General features: G+C 45.9%; 1 protein-coding gene across 1 annotated transcript in view; it reads left to right on the plus strand.

Moving 5' to 3' along the window:
* Positions 1 to 18,553, plus strand: part of CTC1 (CST telomere replication complex component 1) — a 1,003,059-nt gene that overhangs the window by 820,590 nt on the left and 163,916 nt on the right. The window contains exon 18 of the mRNA XM_069646446.1: positions 14,405 to 14,570. Within this exon, the coding sequence (XP_069502547.1) occupies positions 14,405 to 14,570 (166 nt within the window). The remainder of the gene's footprint in view (positions 1 to 14,404; positions 14,571 to 18,553) is intronic.

Raw genomic sequence — 18,553 nt, forward strand, 5'->3', positions numbered from 1 at the left:
GCATCTGATATTGTCTGTGCCCAACTCGTGCAACTTCTCTCATCTACCTTGTTCCTATTTAGTGTCAGCCTATCTAGGGACAGCTCTCTATTTCTGCTACTTCGGGAGGCGTCCTCAGTGTCGTACAACTGAGTGCTCTCCAGACGCATGTCATCCCTTTTCCCTTGAGGTACTTGTTATAGCCCCATTTCGTCATATATATTCTATCGATCGTCACTTCGATGCTTCTGGTGTTGAAGTCATCTTCCATAGTTTCCCTAGACGTGCCTGGTACTGAATAGTACTCAGGAAAGAATTCTTCTTAGTCTTCCCAGTCTACTACTGGATTGAGTTTTTAACCTCTCTCTCCAGGTATTCATAATCTTGTGCTCTGTCTTCGCTTACATCCTATGTCGTTATCAAACACTCTACGCTTCCTCGCTGACCCTATCTTCTTCCTGATTCTTCGCATCTCTACATTCATTTGCCCTTCGTATTTCCTCATCCCTTTGTCTCTTTATTCTCTTCTCCCGTATCTTTTGTTCTTCGCGATACAACTGCTCTCGTCTCTGGCTATCTTTTTTTCCTGATTCTTTCATCTCTCAATCCTTTTTCCTTTTCCTTCTCTTTCCTTTTTGAATCGTCTGGCTCTCTCTTTTGCCTCATGTCCTCAATGCCTTTACCATCGAGTTTCAATAAAATCTGACCTCCCATCCATTCATTCTGTGTGACTGCCATCTCATCAGTTCTGTCCTCATCTCCTTTCCATCTCTTTCCCTCTCTATCTGTATCTAGAGATGAACTTGCTTGTGCCTCCGCCTCCTTTTTCTTTCTCGTGTCTCTCCTTGTCCTCGGGACTTTGGAGCTGATATCTCTGTCTCTCTCCTTCTCTGGGTTTTCGTCACTCCTTTGTGTAGTTGACTCATATGCCGGGGTGCTATATCCCGTGGCTGCTTTAAGTTCCCTCAATGGGTATAATCCTTCGTCTTTACTGGCTTTGCTTTTTGTTTCAGAAGGGGCGGTTGGCACAGAAGGCGTTTCACCCCCCTCTATGCATATGTTAAGTATCCAATCTAACAGTGGCTCCTCCTCTTCTCCTCTTGGTACATCTTCCGAATTTCTAAACTAGCTAGGCGTTTGTCTAACTTTTTGCCAGTGTACGTGGCATGCAAATATGTTGTCATGTGTTGCAGGATTGTTTTAGATAGCGATCCACCCTGGGGCCGTGGCATAAACACTTTGTGGGCTGTTACTTTAACACATTCTGCACTGTACTTTTTCAACTAAGGTGCATGTTTTTGGCAAGTGTACTAACAGTGCAACGTATTCCATGCTTAAATCTGTTTACCTTCTCCTCATATAACACTTTGTTATGCTTTACGTTTCTCAAACAAAATCAACAATATGAGCGAGCACCAATTGTCGCAAGCTCCAATACCATTTTTTCACAGAAAATGTCTTTTTACTTTTTCAAACAACAACCATCACTTCATATCATACAACATCCTGGCTATACAATCACGCAATTTTCATGCTGATTCCCCCAAAAATGTTCTTACCTCATGACGTCAGAAAAAAGAAAAACACAAGACACGCTTGACGGACTCTGCCCATGAATCTCATGCCCTTATCACTATTCCGACATGGAATGTAAGCCCATCCCTTTCAAAACATTTTTTTAATCGTTTCGGTCTCCTATAGCGTCCTATTTTTTCAGGACTTTGAATGCAGGCTTCTTCCAGCGCTATATTAAAGCATAGGTATCTGGGAGTATCCTCTAGCTCGGGTATCCTCCCGGTATCCTCTCTCTAGATAGGGTATCCTCCCGGTATCCACTCTATTGCTCGGGTCCCCTCGAGTCAATATTTCTTTTCCCTTATATATACATTATACTCTTTGATGTTATTTTTGTCCCACCTCTATCCGTTACCTTCCCTTACTTGTTCTAAGGCATTCAACTTTTTGCCAAAGTATTTAGTCTTTTTCACTCACCGTTCGCATTTTATTCCTCTCTGGATGCTCGGGATCACCGCCTTCATTACCGCCTCTCCTTATTGTTCGCTCGATCATCTGCTCGTAGAGGTGGGAAGGAGTTTGTGGGGGAAAGCACAGGTTCCTTCAGACCGCAACCTGCAGGGTTTTCACTTAGACTATCCACTATCTACAGGGAGCCTCTCGGTCTACTTATCCGGGTGGCAAAGGACTTGTGATATTGCAGAGGACCTAGAGTTACTTATGTCGACGGCCAATGGGTGTCTTATCTAATCGCTAACCGTCTGTCTCTGCTACCAAGTGTGCAGTAGGACCCCTGCCGGCCCATAGAGCTGGGGTATCCTAACAGCACTTTAAGATGAGCAGCAGCACCCTTGAGATGGATGGGGATGCAGATTAATACTCTTGCATCAAATCAATAATGACAACTCGATAGTTTGGCAAAGGGAGTCCGTTTAATGACAAGTACAAAAAACGGGGCGTTCATGAATATCAGCAATCGCTCAATCTTCCTTCTCGCTTCAACTCCAATTAATTTCAGAAAAACACATCATTTATACTAAAAACTCATCAACACTGATGTGTAACACTCAAAAACGTTGGCATGCAACTCTATTGGTTCTAGGAAGGTAACTTAAATATAAGTGCTATATCTGTATATGGTAACGGGGAGTGGGGATTGGATAAACATCGTTATGTGGGGCATCCAAGCCCTTCCTTCAAAATGGCTTCTGTAAACGTCACTAAAAGTACGACGTCTCATTGGTCCTACTAACTATAGGACCCTAGATTACTTGGTCTACTATGATTGAGTTGGCAACAACCCCACTCATACTTTACACTTGCTTAGCAGCGTGCAGAATAGCCGGCTAGGTGCAGGGAGTTTGTCTGCACCCCCAGCTTCCCTCCAGTTATTGCTACAATCACTCATCACCTCAGTGGTCATGTGTGAATTATTTCTTTGTGGTTGGCCTCGAGACTGCTTCTTGGTCTGGAAAAGTTAAGACATCTGTGCATGGCACAAGTCCATGCGTAGGTATGAAAGTGTCATCTCTTCACGCTCGTCTGATCACGTGATTCCGACACCGTGAAATTCATATTCTTCATACAATTTGTCCATCTGCCATCTGTGGCTTATCTTGACCTTTCTGAACAGATATGTATAGGTGGTGCTTGCCGCAATCTATCTTACTACTAAGCATAAGGAAGCCTCACGATTTCTGTGCTTCTTGCGATTCTTTGCATATGTACAGGTTTAAACTAACTGAATATCTTCATCGTGCATGTGGCATAATTTCTGACATCTTTGACATCGATTATTTCACTTTAGGCTCAGGATATCACTTATCTATGGTGTTTCGTCTCTTTTCATCATTCTCAGGTCGTTATTTCTTCTATATCTGAGTCAGTCCAGGTTCTTGTGACGTCACCATTCATCTACCTTTAGTGTCTTTTTAGCTTCTTCAGGTATTGCATTCCGACAATCTTCATTCTGTCTCTTTTGTCGATATTGTTTTCTCAATGGTTACCTTACTGTCCAGGTTTTCTTAGGTGTCGGTACTTCAACAGGTGCTGTTCTTCTGATAGGTACTGGACAGAGCCCAACTGCGGCTCTCTGCTGGTTTATTTGCTCATCATACGTCACATATTTCGGCGTGAACGTTCTTCGTACTTCAAAATGGGCTGTTGGAGTATGAATCGAGCTTGGCACCTCCTCTTCAATGTGTTATTATTTTCCTCTGACATTGGCTTCATTTTATTCATATCCATGCATGTGTTGGCCTCCTCGGGGGCACAGAAAAACCAGGTCTATCACTTTCAGCTTTGTCAGGTACAGTAACATGTATTTCACACTCTATTGTAGTAGTATTTCTTTCGGATGTATACGTTTTGGTCGTGGCACAATTCAATTTGGCCACTAAGCCAATTTTGCTGCGGAAAAAAACACCCTAATTAAACCCACCATACCAAACCCCTTTTTGCCGTCCGTGCATGTTCTGACCTTGCAGCATCGGATCCGTCCCTCCTACGCGGGTCGGACCCAAAGCTGCAGGGTCTGCTTTTCTATTTTTTTTTGTTCCCCCGCCTCCAGACCTCCGGAAGCGGGGGACACCCTCTCTACCCCCAAAGGCAATCACTACCAAACATGGGGAGCGAGGGACACCCCCGCAACCACTGCTCCCCATGTTTGGTAGTGATTACCCAAATTGGTTGTTTCCATATGGTCGATTAGAAACGACCAATTTGGGTAATACCTTTCTTTTCTCTGAACAAATTAGCCTCTCCATCTTTGTACTTGTAGGGTGTAGTCTGGGTAAATTACTAGCTTGGCTGATCCTCTCCTGATCACCCCCCACCCCCCTATCTGGAGAAGGCTAAGATCTTTTACTTATCCCCAAAGTTAAATATCTTCGCGATGATCGTTCTGGGTGGGTGTTAAGTTGAAAGAAATGCTCATACAGTTGAGTTTAACTTAAAGGCTTTTATTTAAGCCTAATGCAGCAACGACCCCCAGCTAGGGAAACAGTTCACAACTGACCTAACCTAGAATTTGGAACAACCAGCTTAGTGATCCACATTCCACCTAGGCTGAACCTTAGAATGATGCAGATAGCAACAGCTACTCTGGTAACAATAAACATTCTTAAACAACTATGTACATGTTGAGAGCTCTCATCTAAGCCAAGCAAACACCTCTAACACCTCCCTTCCTTCAACCCCTAACAGCACCAGACCCATTTGTCCTAAAAGCAGCCACTCTTTCTTTATTCCACACACCTCCTCCTTTAACTAAAATGGAGGAACCCAAATCCTTGATTGCCTCCTTAGGTTCTGAGTATAAAGAAGAACCCTTCCTTACTTTGATGGGTATTTTTACCTTTATCCAATCACCTTGTTTCACCTCAAATTCTGTCAAGATTGTACCTTTCAAGAATAATATTCTCTTCCACTTGAAAATGTTTGTCAAGCTTTGCTAGTGTTTTCCCATATGGACCAACATCTCCTATATCAGCTGGTTGAGGCAATTCTCTCAGAATGTCCTGCCCTGCAGGCCCCAAGCAATGAAATAACAAAGCTTCTTTCCTCTCATTTGAGTAATTTGCACCAAACATGGCAAAGGCATATTTTGTGAACCCCTCCCTCCAATCTGACCAACGTACTGTGGGCTCTCCTGTACTTGCCATAAAAACACTGGTGCTGGGACGTTCGCCATCTCTCTCGTAGGACACCAACTCCTTCACAAAATTGTAAAATTGCTTTATTCAGTTCCTCTCAAAGCTATGTAAGTGACATTGAAGCTATGTGAGTGACATTAGTTCCTTTAACATCACTCTCCCTTACCATGCCAGTCATGTTTCCTCTAAAATGTCAAAACTCTGCAGAGAACCGTTCTTCATTAAATCCAAGATGAATCAAATCTCTACAGTACGTCACTCACCACAACAATCTGAGCCCGTGGTAGATAAACGCTGCCTTGAATCCACAACACCGATGTTCGAATCAGCAAGGGGCACGAAAGAGAATGCATACAAGCAATTCACTCTGTTGTGCTCCGTGAGTTATAGGTCACCATGGCAACATCACCTATGATGGCCACCACACAAACGCACGCCATCGGGTGCTTTTTTCTATCTTCTGCTTGCCTGGTTGTTTACTGCGTTGTCACAGCAACCAAATACATGGACAGTCACAAAACAAAACTGTACCCATGGAAACAACGGGAAGTCCCTTTCCGCGCTGTTCCGCACCCCTCTCTTTTAGGGATTTCCGAATTCCCTTCCTCGCCGACTCTCACCAGACAGCGTCCGTGTCCGTGAACTCGGATTCCCTTTGCTATGGGAGTCCGACACCATCCGCTGCCTCTGTTCCAGTAGTTGAATCCAAGGGTTTCCTGCCCCTCACTATCCAGCACGATCAGGTAAGAACAGCTGATTCCCTCGTATGTATCTGCCGCTCCACTCTCAGCTGCCCAAGGTGCCGCCGGGGGTCGTTGCCTGAGCCAGGATCCTTGTCGGCAAATTGTTAAGCTGAAAGAATTGCTCACACAGTTGAGTTGAACTTAAAGGCTTTTATTTAAGCATAATGCAGCAACGACCCCCAGCCAGGGAAACAGTTCAGAAATGACCTAACATAGAATGTGGAACAAGCAGCTTAGTGATCCACATTCCACCTAGGCTAAACCTTAGAATGATGCAGATAACAACATCTACTGGTAACAATAAACATTCTTAAACAACTATGTACATGTTGAGAACTAAGCCAAACAAACACCTCTAACAGTGGGGCCCCAGGGGGGAATCTTCTGGTCAATGCTCTGTGGTCTCTCTCTCTCTCCTCTGTAAACCCTTGTGATAATCATCAGTGGCCAATTTCTTGAAGAAGCATGTTTTCAATATGTGGTAGGATCTCTACCTTCCGCTCCCTCCAGCAGTCCCATGACCCTAATATTACTTCTCTGTGCCCTCCCGTCCGGATCTTCTGCCCGCTCCTGCAGTATCTGGACCTTCTTCGTTAGTTCCTGTACTGTTGGTCTTTAATGGTAGTTGATATTTCTGCCACTTTTCCTTCTGTCTCTCCCACCCTGCTCGCTAGGCTCCACACATCTTGCTGCAGGAGGCTCACATCACACTTAATTTCCTCAAGGCGGGATTCCATTGACAATCTCAGGGCTACGATTACTTCTAGGACCCTAGGATCTGCTCCCTCCGCCAGGGCCCCTTGGTTATCTGATATTGGTTGCCCCTTGTTCTCTATAGGGTCTTGTTTTTCCTCTCCTTTTTTGTCAAGCACTTCAATTTTTGTTTGCTGTGGTTTTCTTATTCCCCTCTGGCCTGGGCCTCACCTGCACTTGCCAACGCCTGCTTATTGTGTTTTAATTGTGTTATTTGGTGATCAGTCTCAGTGTGGCAGACTTTATTATACACACTTCGCTTATGCAATTGTTCCTCCTCTGTGGATCTGCTCCCTGGTACAATCCCCTTGTTATTGTCCCTATCTTCAGTCAATCTCTCCCCACTTCCACCGGGCCCCACGGCTCTACTCAGGCTCTGGTTGCCTTGTCAGGCGTCCCCTGTGCGTCCTCTCTGCACAGACGGGTAAATGTGGGCTTCTAGCGATCACCCGGCTCTCGTGTGTGGCTAGCGGAGGAGAGGGTGTGGGGGGCTCAGATGCACCCGGGGAGAGCTATGACACTTCTCTGGGGCTCTTAGCTGCCCTGCGATTGGAAGGGGGCTGAGGTCGGGCAGTCACTGCTCATGGGCCGCGGGGGATGATTGTGCCCCTCCGATCTGCACTGCTGGTCACGCTGATGCGCAGTGGTCTGATTAAGGATGTTGCTCCACCATTGTGTCCCGCTACGCACCGCGGTGCAGCTTTAGGTGGGCGATCGTGTCCCTCACTGGGCCAGGTTCCCTGTGCAGCGTTGGCTTCACCTCACCTTTCGTTCCCCATTCTTGGCACTGCTGCTGGTCCTCACACACTGCCTCGGTGATTATTGCTCCTTTCTGCATTTTGCTGGGGGCGCAGGAGGGACAGAGCTATAGTGTGCCTGCAACTGTTCTCCACTGCACTTTCTCCTCGAAACTCTCAGCGTCCTCTTACTGTCTTAGGATGGCGCCTGCCATTTTGGAAACGATCAGCACCGTATTCCTGTTTCCACTCGGACTGCCAACGTCCAGAACACTCACTTATCCAAGTCGGAAAGTGTCTTTCCTCGTCCCTCAATGTTCCGTTCTTGCCGCTGGGCTAATTTTACTTCATTTTCTTACAGTTTGGATGTTAGAAAATTAGAAAAGCTACCCACTGCCGGATCTTCATGCAAGCTCAGAGCAAAAACGTCCTACTCACATCGGTGCTGGTCACGCTCCTGTGTCTTACCTTTGATGCCTTGGGGGATGCTTTACAGTTTCGCCACATGATGATTGGGTATGCAGGCAATCTAGCCTTGCTAAATTGTATGGGGGAGTGTAACATTGGAACACAGTGATGAAATGCTGCTGTAATACTGTCACTTTGCATCCTCTGCCTTCCCAAATGGTGTTTTTACTCTGCTCCCATCCTCCACCACCACACTGCCATTGACAGGTTGGACGCATGAAGACAACACAAAGGACTATTGTACTTGATGGACTAAGTTTATTGATAGTTTGTCTCTACCTATCCAGTCCTTAGCCCATCCTTGTACTCTTTCACCTTCCCCAGAGGTTCCCTGCACGGTATCCAATGATTTTACTGACCAGTATTTAACTCTGAATTATGTTCGTTTTTTCTCTACAAAAAGTGGATAGTTGGTATCAGTGAGGCAATATTGAATGGGAACAGGATATGGGCTGGCACGGTGTGCATGGTCTCCCTCCCCACATTTATTTGGGAAAAAATCTGGAAAATAATTGGCTGTAAATATAGCCTGCATAGAGAGGAAGAAAGAATCACTCCTGCTTCATCCCCAACTATGCACAGCAGACATTAGTTTTCTTTGGTCTGTTATGTAAGAATGTTATAGGTTTTACCTAAACCATGGGCTCTCTTAAATGCTCGCTCAATCCCTTTCCATACTTTTGGAATTAATTATCTGATTACATCACAGGGTAATGGTTTGTGTTGGAGCTCACCTAAACATGGTATATAAGATCACACCTCGTTGTATGACTATTCTAACTAGTCATAGGAAACAGGGACAAGGTAGTGGAGTTGCTCTCATTTTATAAAATCATCTGGAATTCACATTTACCCCTTGCCTTGAGCCTCCTCGCTGCAAATTACTCTGTGCCTCACTTAAGATCTATCCTTGCAGGACATTGCACATTATTGTTATATACCACTCGCCCACTTGTGGTCCACATTTGCATCAGCATTTCTTACAATTGATTCTGTCGTTTATGAAATAGAAATCTTCCTTGATTATACTTGAGGACCTGAATCTCAACCATATCAACATAAGAGACTCCCATGCTTTAGCCCCATATAATACCCTTATTGAATTTGACTTTTATCTCCAGAGCATAATACCTACTCACAATCGAGGTTGTACGCTTGTTTGGGTTATATCCTGGAATGTCAGTCCTGGATAGTTCTATGTTATTCCCTTGGACTGGTCTGACCATGCTGCTATCCTTTTTTGTATACCTTATTTTCCTCTTATACAGGTTGTATTGGATAAGCACTTGGCTATCACCTTTCGAGATAAACATTTACTCACTGACCGTTCTCTGGACTCGGTCTTCAATAATATTATTATTGAACTTGACAGAGAATCCAAATCGCTGATATGGTGGACTGCTGTAAATCAGGTTATGAACATTTTTGGCTCAATTGCTCCCTTTAAAACTACATTAATCAAAGTTAACCATTTTAGCAAGACAATATTTACTCCAGAACTCTCTGCCTTAAAACAGTCTATCAGGCATCTACACCACATATGGAAAAGATATCCAAATAGCCTTAATAAGATTCTTAAGCAGGCTAGAGCTGCTTATAAATCTGCAGTGGTGAATGCAAACACAATATTCAATTTTTAAGAATCAACCTCCCTCTTGGCCTGATAAAATTCAGGCATTCTTTAAAGCCAACATCATAAAAATGTGAAATATTAAGTTGGGCCCTTTCATGGCTAATGTAAAACCTGGTGATGGCAATCTTTTTTGCCTCATCTGTTCCCACTCCCATAGATACCTCCATCGACAATTCCTTCTTATTCAGCTCACTTCCAGTCTCTGATCAAGATATTAAAACCAATCTTGCCTCTCTTGCCCAACTACTCCTTGCCCAAGCAATTGTTGTCTAGTCTGGATTATTAATGATTGTGCCGGCTCCGCTGGACCCTTCATCAGTCATATTATCTCCTCTTCTTTTACTGAGGGAATTGTACCTCATAAACTCAAACAGGCACGGAAGACACCCGTTCTGAAAAAGCCTTCTAAATTTGCAAACTCCTGTCCTATCAGAAACACTACTTTTCTGTTTAAAATTTTAGATCAAATGACCTACCTCCAGGTACAAGCCCATCTGGAATTGCACTAACTTTTTGGCAATCAAACATCGAGATTTCATCCTGGTAGAGAAGCACAGAAACGACTCTCCTAGATATTATGGACTCTCTTTTGGATATGATATGATAATTCATTTATAACATACCTGTACACAAGTGTTTCTAGGCGTGGCAAGATAAGGGACGGAAGACATAGGGAAGACAAAACAAACTATCTTACTAGGCCTTGTATCATTCAGATCATGCAAGTGTGATACGCATAGTGCAGGGTGGGAGGTGGAGAGGAGGTGCAAGGAGGATGGAAGGGGGAAGTGCAATCCGTGCAGCATTGCTCTGAGTAAGAGCAGCCAGGGCAGCACTGCTATGGGTAAGTGCAAAGAGGCAGGGAACTGTACGTTTCCAGTGTGCGGTAGGCCCGGAGGCAGTGCTGGGGCTACTGGTCGTTGAGGAACCTGGTACCCAGTGAGGCTCTGAGGGTAGCCATGCAACCAGTCTGTGCAGCAGACCGGTAGGAGAGAGAGGGAGAGGGAGATGGAGATAGAGAGAATGAGAATGAAGGGCTTGAGCTGCTTCCAGAACCTCAGATGGTCTGGCTCAAGTTTGAAAGGGGCCAGGGAGGCCATTCTAGAGGGAGGCACCTGCAGAGGAGAGAGATTACCCCCCACTCTCGACCTGGAGAAGCTTCTGACCCTTGGTGAGTTGTAGGTGGCTGAGTAAAGGGCTTGAGAAGGAAGGTGATTAGGAAGAGAGAGTTGGATGTAGTGTGGGCCCCGGCCCCAGGAAGCATTGTGGTAGATGCAGAGGGTCTTGAACTTGATCCTTGCAGCCACCGGGAGCCAGTGGAGAGATTTCAGGGCTGGAGAGATGCAGTCCCTGGGCTTGAGGCCAAGGACAAGTCTTGCAGTCCTGTTCTGGATTAGTTGCACAGGGCGGAGAGTAGAGTATGGCAGATTGAGAAAGAGACGTTGCAGTAGTCCAGCCTAAAGAGAATCAGGGCTCTGGAGACAGTGGGCTTCTGGGGGAAAGTGAGAAAAGGAAGAATACCTCTGAGGAGGTGCAGCTGGTAGTGGGCTTTCTTGGCAAGGTCCGTGATGTGAGGAGAGAAGGAGAGAGTGGAGTCGAAGAAGGTTTTTTGCCTCACAGTAAGGCGAAGGAATAGGGCCCAAGGGAGCGGCCAGGGTGAGAGAGGGAAAGCGGGAGCAGGGATACCATTGAAAAGGATCTCAGTCTTATTGGCATTAAGGCAGAAATCATTGGAAAGTACAGCACTCCTGAATCACGGATAGACAGTCAGGAATGGGCGAGAGGAGCCTGAAGGAGAGCTGAGTGTCATGCACATAACACTGAAAGTTAGAGGAGAAGGTAAAGATAAGGTGGACCAAAGGGGCCAAGTAGGTATTGAAGAGCCAGGGTGAGAGATTAGAGCCCTGGGGAACACCACATGTGAAGAGAGGGGTGGTGGAGAGAAAGGACCCAAGTTGGACCTGGGAGGGTCGGTCCAGGAGGATAAATGGATCGAAGTCAGGTCCATTGATGCTTCTCAACTTCTCTGATATTTGTGTCATGCATGCTGGACGCTACGCTCGTAGAACAGCTAGACCGTTCTACTCCAAATGGAGGTTATTCGATACGTTACCGGGAAAACGACGTTTGCACTTTTCACGTCGCTAACTTCACGTGACTTTTGCTTCGTCACGTGAACTACGGTATTACGTATTTAAGCAGCGTAGAAGCTTCACTCGCTGCTTCTGATCGTCTCTATTGGCGTTGTGTAGCTGAACCTCTGATCTGCATCCTGGCATATTTCTACAGCTACTTTTGGGCCTTCGATAGCGTGTGTTCCGCCACACGCTGATTCCTGGAGCTATCCCTTCGCGTGAATATTCACACGCGTTCTCTGTCTTCAAGCGTGGATGGTCCGGACTGCGGGAATCCTGCCCGCGTGTAATTCCACACGCTCACGCTGTCTCTAAACGCGGCTGTTCCGGACTGCGGGAACACCGCCCGCGTGTTATTCCACACGCGCTCTCTGTCTTCAAGCACGCCTGGCTAAGGCTGCGTAAATCCTGCCCGCGTGTAAAATCCACACGCGCTCTTTGTCTTCAAGTGCGGCTGGCCAAGGCTGCGTGAATCCTGCCCGCGTGTAAAATCCACACGCGCTCTTTGTCTTCAAGTGCGGCTGGCCAAGGCTGCGTGAATCCTGCCCGCGTGTAAAATCCACACGCGCTCTTTGTCTTCAAGTGCGGCTGGCCAAGGCTGCGTGAATCCTGCCCGCGTGTAAAAACCACATGCGCTCTCTGTCCTCATACGCGGCTGGCCCGGACTGCGTAAATCCTGCCCGCGTGTAAATCCACACGCGCACGTTATCTTCACACGCGGCTGGCCCAGACTGCGCGAATCCTGCCCGCGTGTAAAACCCACACGCGCACGTTGTCTTCAAACGTTATTTTCTTCGCGGCTGTTTATAACCGCGTGTACTTCTAACTCCTGCATCTGTGGAATTAACAGAAGGATTGATCCCTATAGTGGGAAGGAAGCCTTTCAAGGATTATTGGAAGGTGACATTGAACTGAACTTTGGACGCTATCCTGTGGTGAATTCAACCCGTATCTAGCGTGAGCCTCGTTCCGTTCGGGATAAGTCTCCCTTACTAATTTTCCCTTCCTTGTCGTTTGTTCTTCATTCAAATCCATCAAGAGACTTCTGGATTATTCTACCCAAATCTAAAGGTCAGTGTGAACATTCCTGTCATTATCTAATTCATCATACTCAGATTGGAGCAGTTATTCATGATACTTTAATTTGTCCTAGGCTGGATTACTATACCTTACCCACGCCCTTTCCAGTGATCCATCGCTCTGCCTGTTTTATCAGCCAGAGGGTTGTATCATTTGGAAGGTCTTTTATTGACTTCACGACTATCAAATCGTGTGAACAGGGATCCGGAAGACCCTACCTCCTGTATCCTTTTGAGTATTGTATCCTTTTCAGTTAATACTTTGGTACATTCTGACAATTTGTTACTATTGCCCACTCTCTACTTTGTCAACATTTTGGAGATGTGGCTTAGGCATCTGACACCTTTATGAATTGGCTTTTGTCCTTCCAAAGCAATCACATGTCTCTGGTAAAAGTGGGCCCACATATTTCTAACCCTTAATTCCACAAGGCTCCTGCATTTCCCTCACTGTATTTACATTTACATGAACCCTCTATATGACTTGTTGACTGATCAGGGTGCAGTGTTCCAAAATGATGCTGTCGTCACGTGGCTAGTCTTCTGCCTTGACCAAGACCTCCACACCAACATCTTGCATATTCAAGCCATCTTCATATGGATTTAATCTTGGATGTCCAAATCTGGTTAGGACTTAAGCAATGCAATACTAAATCTTGCTAGTATCTTCTCCTTCAGCCTTCTTGAAATCCATCCTAAGTTACCCAGACTTCATACTAGGACATCAAACTTTTAAGGTACAAACTAAGGTCAACTCTAAATTATAACTAAATCTAACATTAATGAACGCAAACTATTATTTGATGTTAAATAAATCAGTCCTCGCTCTCAACATCATTGTAACATCCTAGCCTCTGCTATGGTAGATTAGACTATTGTAATTATTTGCAGTTTCCTCCTTATCTTCGATCCACCAACTTCAGGCCTTGTAGAATTCCTTGGCCAGGATAGTTATTAGTGCTCCCTGATCTGACCATATTACCCTGGTCCTTAGTAACCTGTACTGGCTGCCTATCAAGGGGAGAATATATTTTACACTGATCACATTGGCACATAAGGACTTTTTGTACCTCCCCCATCCCACCATTACATTAAGCAACAATATAAATGGCGGTCTTCTACTTGACATCAACACCCACTTACTTGCAATCTCATGTTTATTCCTTGCTTTAAACGATCAAGCGTTCGAACGATCTAGTGTGGTTTTGGACATAAACTTTGGCATAATCTTCAGTGTAGCTCCCGAAGATGGACAACCTACTATTGTTTCATAAAAAGCTGAAAACCTTTCTTTTCTAACTGTATTATCATCTTCTGTTTGTTGTTCTCATGAATTTCATTGGTTGAGCGCTCTGGGACCTTTTAGGTAATGGTGCCTCTAACCATAACACTTGGACCATAAGTGGGTGACTTTGTTCTGCAGGTATAGGGCTCTGTGTTTGTTGGTGCATGATTTGTGACCAATGAGTTGGTGTTACTCTGCTTATCGTTTGCTTAATAGTGCTCTTCATGAAAGCGGACACTATGAATGGTCTGGGCTGGTATTCCGGGAAATGATTGTTGCTCCTTTACTAAGTATCAGCGATGGTCTGTTAGCAGATAGCCTTCTGATGCTCTGCATGTGTTCAGCATATTGCTAGTGTTCTGTTACTTATGTGTACTCTTTTGTCCTTCAATACATTTCATCTGTGTTTTTTCTCTATGCTTAGATGTGTTCCTGCCCTGGGATCTCTCCATTAAGCTGACAGTCAAAGACCCATCAGAGACCTCATGCTCGCTGGACGTGTACATGGACCTCTCGCCTGCTCCGTATCCTCTGGGATTACTGCCCGGGGCTACAATTCACTTTGAAAATATTCAGAGGGTTGTCTCCAGGTACCTATATGCTCCCTTATACTGTCAGCTCTGACCCCTCTGCTGCTTACAGGATATTATACCATTGAGCACTAACTCACCTCTGTTTATGGGCCTGTACCTTTGACTGCCAAGTGTGACACATCTGTATTCTATACCTGTATAACAAATTTTTAACTCCTAGCACCAACCCCCTTATGAACACCCTCCTGTTGCCTCCTACCCCCACTGAACATTTATGCATCCTGCCCAGGTTCCTTTGCACTCTTCATGTATGTGTGCCCTTCTTTGTCAGCAGTGTAGCTCCCAGTCCTCTTTGTACTCTCAGCAGTTATCTATACTTCTCCAATCCATCTAAGGGTGTGTACTAATTGAATAGAGAATGGGCCACTCAACGTGAAACTTTACAGTATGTGTTTAATCACGATTTGCCATACTTCACACCTCCTGAATTGTTGGTAGCCTGTGAAGATTAGATGTCAGCACTTCCATATGTTAATAAGACCATGTTCTATTAGTGTATTCTAAATTTAATGTTGGTAATACAGCTTTATTAAATTACAAACAACCGATTTTGAAAATGGGCTCCAAAAAGTTAATTGCCTAACCTAATACACTAAATGGGAAAAGGTTGGTGGTTACTCTTTCATGCTTTTCTCCAGCATGGGGTCTGGCATGGATTCACATGCTCATGAATATTCCCCATCGTCAGGCCGGGATTCTCCGTAAAAGCCGAACACAGTTTCACTTTCGTTTACAAACTGTCTTTCTCCTATAAACCAGTCATTGAGCTCTGGATCATACTGCCACCAGCCAATGACTTCCCTCTCCCTTAGCCCCTCCTCTGGCAGCCATCTTCAGATTTTTACCACACATCCCATTGTTGGGAATCATTGTGTTTTGCTCTTGGACCTTTCTGTGTTTTTTGTGCTTTTTGCTCGAAAATTCCTATTTTTGTTCGATCGAGCCTGTGTGCTCTATCGTTTCTTCATCCAAGCTAAAGGCGACCCATTTTTCGGCACCTTTCATCGCCCCTCAAGGGCGGGATTGTCGAGTGGTTCTTCTTCGAAGTTTCCAGAAGGCAATCCGGCCTACACCGCACACCGGTCCATGTCGGAGGAGAAGGAAGGGGCTTCCCTCTTCAGGGTCTGCACCAGCTGCGGATTACGGAATGTTTTCATGGAGGACAAGCATTCCCAGTGCCTTTATTGTTTTCACCCGACACACAAGGAGGAAGATTGCGAGATCTGCTGTGGCTTTACCAAGCGCACGATGACTGATCGGCACAGAAGGCTGGTGGCGTGGTTCAAATCCAAGGCCCCTGCTGTTAGGCAGAATTATATGCAGTACCCTTTGGGAACATCATACACAATTAAGACTACAAGTAACAGTACAATTTTACCATTGGTACAAGCCTGTACTACACAGTTAAAGTGAGCAGTACAGGATAGTTACACAAAGGACAGCAATTACTATGATTCAGGCAAACACTGACTCAAGGTTTTCAAGTAAAAACAAATACATTTATTTCACTCTTCAGTTGTATAACATTACACTATTATAAGCAAGTCAAAAATCACAATCTTAATACACCACACCACTTCCCTTAATTCCCAGACAAGTTAAGCTCACAAAATGAAGTGGCAGCAAAATGGCACTCCAGCAATTTAAAAGGGAGGGAAAAACAAAAGTTATTAGAAATTAGATCAAACCAACAGGTAGGTACTCAGGGCAGTTGAACAAGAGGAATTTCAGTGAGGAGATCCGATAGAAAAGGCTTAGGGCCAAAGTTAATTGGTCAAAAGTCTTTTTGCTCAAGATCACACAGTTCAGGGTAGTTTGCGGTAATGTTCGTGGCACGGTTTCCGAACAAGGTTGGTTGATACAAAAGTTAGTTCAAAGAGTTGAGAAGGACAAGCGCTTGGATTGGAGAAAGATTTCTACCATTTTCACCGCAGTTGAACGAAACGCACAACCAGATTTGCACAGTACCTTAAAACGGAGAGGGAGCTGTAGCTGAGGCGGACATTCCTGGTAGTTCCTGCAGGCTCACAGTTCCTGAAGCGACTGTCGGACTGACAAGAAGTAGGCAGACTGGAGGGTCCTGCGCTACTCAGGGAAGAAACCACCAGCAGAGTAAAGCAACAAATAAAGGGTGCACTCCTTAAAACCCAAGCAGGGTCCGACCTTCCTGGCTATCCGGCCCACTGTAGCTCTGTACAGCGAATTCGACCAGAGGAGGGGTCCTGGCTTGCAGTTTGGGCAAACTGGTTGGTCCCACCAGCTCCAGGGAAGAAATTTCCTGGAGGACCTTCTCTGTTGGCGGATTCTGGAGATTCGGACCTGCAGCAGGGCTTCACCGGGCGGTTCAGTCATTGTAGGGGTCCTCTTCTGCCAGTTACTCATTGGTTCTTTCGTTCCAGTGGCGAGTCTGCCTTTCCAGTCCCAGAGACCTGCTTTTTATGCAGTTTTCCCCCATTCCTACAGCCTGGCTGTCAATCACACAGCAGGGTGGCTGTCCTGGAAAGGACAGTCCCCTTAGCCAATCAAACAGGAGTGCGACTTGGGTTACCAAGGGAACCCATGGCAGAGGTCTGAAGATCCCTCCCTCACATCCTGCCTGCCTAGACTTTCAGGCGCCTTAAGGAGGGCTTCTTGTATTTGGTCAAGCAGGTTTATGTTCAAGGCTAATATAATAGCCTAAAACATTACCACGTTTATATAAGATAATCATGGTCGAAAAGTTAGGGTAGATACAACTGCCACCAGCCAAGTCTTGATGTAAAGGGAGCAAAACAATGTTCCAAGAGGCACAGACAAAAAGAGATAAGAATTAACCCTTTCCAATACTCCATGTAAGATGGGGTGTACTGGGTCTGTGGTTTAAAGTGACTAAAGTAAAGTTAATGGCAACTTTACCTTTTCTGAGGGACAGTAGTCCGCCCCAGAAAATGGAGTCAGTGGGAAGTCTCAAAGATAACCCTGTGTCACTGCACTGAAGGTGCTGTGTAACACACATGAAAATATGAGGCCATGGAGTAGGTGAGGCTCCAGTGCTCAAGATCAGTGCTCAAGATCACACAAAAAGTGAAAACACACAGAGCAAAACACATGTAAGAGTGGGTAAAAAGGCTCTCACTGTTACCAGGTGGAAGAAATATATCCTAGAAATCCAGAAAAGCTGCTGAGGGACTCATTAGGTAAGGGAAATTAGCCATTTATGAGAATTCTCCCTAACGCCTGCCCTGTGTCATTTACAAGGGCATTCCTCCTCCGGATCCAGCCAGCCAGATCGGGCTTGTAAGTCCTTTCAGGGCACCCCATCCGTGGCTGTCCAAGACAAGGCCAAGCACTGGGATTCCGGTTCCGACGGAGCCGCCGCACAAGCGGGATCCGTCATCTCCAGCAGCCTCAATCTCCAGCCATCGCTCCAGCTCTTCTTCAAAGAGAAAGTCAGCTACCCAGGGGAAGCTAGTGGAGAAACCGGAGAAGGCCAAGCAACAGGAAAAGGTGGCCGACCTGCCTGTGAAGGCCCAGGTGATGCAGGCTAAATCGTCCGCATCTATCAAGCTGGTGGCAGCCGCCCTTTCGAAGGCGAAAGGGGCTGGGCCAGTCCAGGGTGCCTCTGCGGCAGCCAGGTTGTCTCTTCCTCCCAGGTGGGAGGCTTCATCAAACCAGCGGAAAGGACCCCGGAAAAGAGGATGCCGTCCCTTGGTCCGAGGCTGTACCCTCAGGACCCGAAATAGGGGGTGGGGGACGGAGTGGAAGAACTCCAAGGCACAGATATTTCTTCTGACGTAGATGACGAGTGTTCCGTCCACACCATCCCAGAAGACCTTGGGGACGATGATGGGAACGTCGAGGAAGTTCCAGCCGGAGGCAGTGGCGACGACGACGGCATCGGCGGGGACGACGACTTAGTTGCTGGGCCCAGTGACCCTACTCCCCAGGTACCTCCCAGAGATCTGTCGCATGATATTCTTTCGACCCTGCACACACTGGTG

The sequence above is a fragment of the Ambystoma mexicanum genome, chromosome 1p, assembly GCF_040938575.1.
Source record: "Ambystoma mexicanum isolate Mex_15411 chromosome 1p, UKY_AmexF1_1, whole genome shotgun sequence".
Taxonomy (NCBI): domain Eukaryota; kingdom Metazoa; phylum Chordata; class Amphibia; order Caudata; family Ambystomatidae; genus Ambystoma; species Ambystoma mexicanum.